General features: G+C 42.1%; 1 protein-coding gene across 1 annotated transcript in view; it reads right to left on the bottom strand.

Moving 5' to 3' along the window:
• ikbke (inhibitor of nuclear factor kappa B kinase subunit epsilon) overlaps positions 1-2,793 on the bottom strand; it is a 22,906-nt gene extending 20,113 nt beyond the window's left edge. The window contains 3 exon segments of the mRNA XM_048255522.1: positions 1,297-1,432; positions 2,284-2,385; positions 2,661-2,793. Of these exon segments, the coding sequence (XP_048111479.1) occupies positions 1,297-1,386 (90 nt within the window). The 5' untranslated portion in view covers positions 1,387-1,432; positions 2,284-2,385; positions 2,661-2,793.
• Positions 2,794-4,365: the final 1,572 nt, after the last annotated feature.

Genomic DNA, 4,365 nt, shown 5'->3' with positions numbered 1-4,365 from the left:
CTAAAACATTTTATGTCACTTACTGCAAACATCACCTAACCAACCGCTAGCTGTCTGTGTCCTGAATACACTCTAACAAAACGCGATCTCTGTAGACAGCCCAGGCTCCAAAAACGGCAACAAAAACCACCTGGGCAAACCTAGCCCATAAAAACATAACAAACTGTTCCAGCAAATCACAGGCCGGATGCGTTTAGGAGAGTTTCAATTGCGCAGGAAGCAGCGCGGGGAGGGAGGGGAGGAAGTAGTGAGCTAGCTCTCTGTTTTGTTTGAAAGTCAACAGAAGTGGCGTTACCCAGCATCATAAGAGCACCTTTAAAGTGCTGTTTCTTAGAGTTTCAATTGCATCTCTGGAAGCCCAGGCACGGAGGGCAAACCTAGCCCATAAAACATAACAACCGTTCCAGCAAATCACAGACGGAAGTAGTGAGCTAGTGAGCTAGCTCTCTGTTTTGTTTGAAAGTCAACAGAAGTGACGCACTAGCATCACTTAGAGCACCTTACAGCCCAGGCTCCAAAACGCAACAAAACCACCTGGGCAAACCTAGCCCATAAAAACATAACAAACTGTTCCAGCAAATCACAGACGAGATGCACGTTTAGGAGAGTTTCAATTGCACGGAAGCAGCACGGGAGGGAGGGGGGAGGAAGTAGTGAGCTAGCTCTCTGTTTTGTTTGAAAGTCAACAGAAGTGACGTTACCCAGCATCACTTAGAGCACCTTTAAGTGCTGTTCTTATGCATACAGTCATCCTATCATTTCTATGTATGATTCTGTGGCAAGAGCCTAATCATGATCTACACCATCATACAGGGGTTATGATGATCATAGACTGTAAAAAAACTGCTTATGATTCAATACGTTCACCTGATGCTGTGTTTTTGGCAATCTATACTGTATCAGAACACTAAACTGCAATACTCCACACAGGATTCACTAGGTAAAAACATTAAAAAGTTGTGTTATTTAATTGTGTATTTCAGGTAATATCAATAACATTTGCTTTGATTGAGTAAAGATAAATCAAATAGCAATACCCAATTACATTTCTACTGAAATTACTTGGAAAACAAAATGTAAAAAAAAAATATTCATGAAAACTCATTAAAATGGAGGATATAGCGTCTTCAAATATAGATTGTGGGACACCAGACCCTAGTCTGTCCCAGCCCACCCAGATCTCCTTCCAGGGATGAGTGTGGTTTTAACCAGGCTACCCAGACCCAGTCCCAGACCCTGAGCTACAGTACATACACCATCCTCAGCTTCTCCCTGTCCAGCCGAAAGCCCCCCTACCTTGTTCCGGGCTTTGTGGACGCTGGCGGTGGCTCCTTGCCCCAAGATGTCCTCCAGGGACCAGAGGTAGCCGGCTGTGCTGGCAGTCATGACTCGCGGACGGAGGATGACCGGCTCACCTCACTTCAGGACGGTACTGGGGTAACATTTAGAGGTTTATGTGCATGTAGACACACACACACACACACAAACACACACACATTTTATATAGTTTATTTGGTCAAGTTACATTAGGAATAAAATATTCTGAATAATCCTAGTAGATCACAGCAGTTCAGCAATCTATCATTCAGATTCAAGGGTATAGGAAACATTGTCTCTTCCAAATAAACATGCTGATGGAACAGTACTGTACTTTGCTAGCTGCTTGGCTTTTATTTTATATAGTGCCCCAATGCACTATAAGTGCACAGACCGCCAACCTATACATGACCTAGGCTACCAAACACTAACACAATGAGCTGCCATTTGTATCCTAGATTCTCAATAGCAGAAATCAAAGGCTGGTATTTTAAAGTTTAAATCCTCCATAAAAAGATCAAAAGAACATGACACTTATATTTCAAGTATATTCAAATATTTTAACTTTATCACACACACACACACCTCAGGACAGTACTCAGGTATCATTTAGAGGATTATACAGTACACACACGCACACACATACACACACTCACTCACACACACACACACACACAGAGAGACCTCAGGACAGTACTCAGGTAAAATGTAGAGGTTTAGTGCACACACAGACACACACAGACACACACACATAGGTTTATGTATAGACACTCACTCACTCACACATGTACAGACACAACTTTCTCCTACCTGTTATTCCTTATATGCAAATCACTGGAATGCCCCCCGTCTCTCTCTCTCTCTCTCTCACACACACACACACACACATGCACTTTTAATCCTAGGTACAGGTAACTACCTTATTATGTGCTTAAATATAATTAAAATAATATTTAAGCAAAATACCTTCAGCAGTAATTCACACCAACGCCAACTCAGGTTGCGTTAGTACTCAGGGGTCCCTCCTTTCGTTCTGCTGTAATGTCATAGGAAACGGCGGCTTCCTCCCTTTGACAGGTAAACATAGCGACAAGTTAACAAGTTAACCAACTCCCAGCCGTCACATTGTTGCCATATACTTTCTCACACAAGACAACTGAATCCTCCATTCTAATAAGCAACAACCCGGGAAAGAATCCTGCAATAGTAACTAAAGGAAAAGTCCTAGCCTACGTTCCCACCATAACTTTGGCTGAAGCCGAACTGACAAAATGTGACATAATTAAGGCAAAGACGCGCCTTTAATACGCCTTATTATTAAACAATTCTAATAACTTTCTGACCTTTATCTCGCGGCTCATTGTATGATCCGACATCCAGACACAGCAATCCGTGAGTGACAACAACGGGGTGGAAATTCCTCGGAGATTCTGAAGTTTCAATCTATTGTTGGGGAACTTCCTTGTTTAGTCATTGCGTTTTTTTTTAAAGACACAGCGTCTTATTTAGAACTGATGGAACCTGCATACAACACAACACTGGTTAACACGTGACGGAACTGTACCTTATGGTACCGTAGGCCTGGATCATTTAAAACTAATTCAATACAAATGCAAGAATACTTTTTACGTTTCACAATGCTACTTCTGTCATGGACGCCTGTCGGCCCCTAGTGGTGGCTGTGCATTGCACACTTCATGTTTGTCATGCAAAGCAGGATGGTATGTATGGCTTGGACCTAAAGAAAGTAAATAATTGTGTTACTTATTGCCACCTAAGAGCTCCTCTGCATTATATAGCTTAAGTGTTATTTCTCATTGAGTAGCTTAAGTGTTATTTCTCATGAAGTAGCTTAAGTGTTATTTCTCATGGAGTAAGTCACTTTGATAAAGAGCTCTTCTGCATTACAGCTTAAGTGCTATTTCTCATTGAGTATGCTAAATGAATGACTGTGAATGTAAGAGCAGAAGGCGGTGTTTATATTTTGTGTACTATTGAAACTGTCCAGGGCCTGTGCTGTACACATCCTGAACAAGTTGATTCCCCTGGTATCACTGGGTAATTCCCTCTGCATAGGAGGCTGTGTGAAAATGCCTCATTCAGCAGGACCAGCACAGTACCTCTTTATCTCACACTCTGACCCATAGGACTGACCCATCATCTGTAGCCTATTTACAGTCTATGGTCTGACTGGACAGTACTGTGCCCTTTCACTGGTGCTGTCCACTGCATCTCATAACATCTTATTTCTGCATTGGGACCGCTGGCTGCCTTCTAGAAGATTATATAATACTTTTATGATGTTCTATACCTCTATAATATCCCTCCATAGTGTTCCTAGTGCTTCTAGATTATGCCCCTGCCATCCCCAAACTCTTGACAGCCTCCTCACTCAGATATACAACATATGATCACCACTCCTCGGTCATCTTTAAACTACTTCCCCAGAATGAGGGGCATTTCTCAGTCTTCAGCATCTCTTCTCTGTGTGTGTGTGTGTTTTGTACTAACTTAATTGACCTGGTAGCACTGTGCTAAGTTAAATTAGTTAAGTTATCCTTAATTGTCTATTGTCCTGTAGGAAATTTGTTCTCTGCATTTCACCCATCCAAGGGTATGTGTACACACACACACTTGCAGCAGTGAGCTCACTTGGAGCCCACACACATGGAGCTGTGTGCTTATAGCCACTCTGATAGTGTTCAGTGCCAGGATGAGCAAGGATAAGTAATTCAGTGCCATTTATTCAGAAGAGCCATTAGTTGTTTCCATTGCAAGGTCTGAATCCCCTAATGCAAGTTCATGTAGTCAATCTTGTGAAAAGTCATAGTGAAAGTCTTCAGAGGCATCGTCTTCAAAGTCTTGTTGGATTCCCTGGTCGTTGCGTTGTGTTTTAGTTCTAATGTCTGTATTGAAGCTGGATCAGGATTGGCGATTAGATAATGATTTATTGTAGATGGTCAAACAATGAATAACAGAACACAGCCTAAGTCTCGAACTGTAAAACTGAGTCTAACAGTCGTGGCTGTTATTAGAAGTGGGCTGCTG

This window comes from Alosa alosa, chromosome 10 (genome assembly GCF_017589495.1).
Source record: "Alosa alosa isolate M-15738 ecotype Scorff River chromosome 10, AALO_Geno_1.1, whole genome shotgun sequence".
Lineage (NCBI taxonomy): Eukaryota > Metazoa > Chordata > Actinopteri > Clupeiformes > Clupeidae > Alosa > Alosa alosa.
This window is presented reverse-complemented; position numbering and strand designations above follow the sequence as displayed.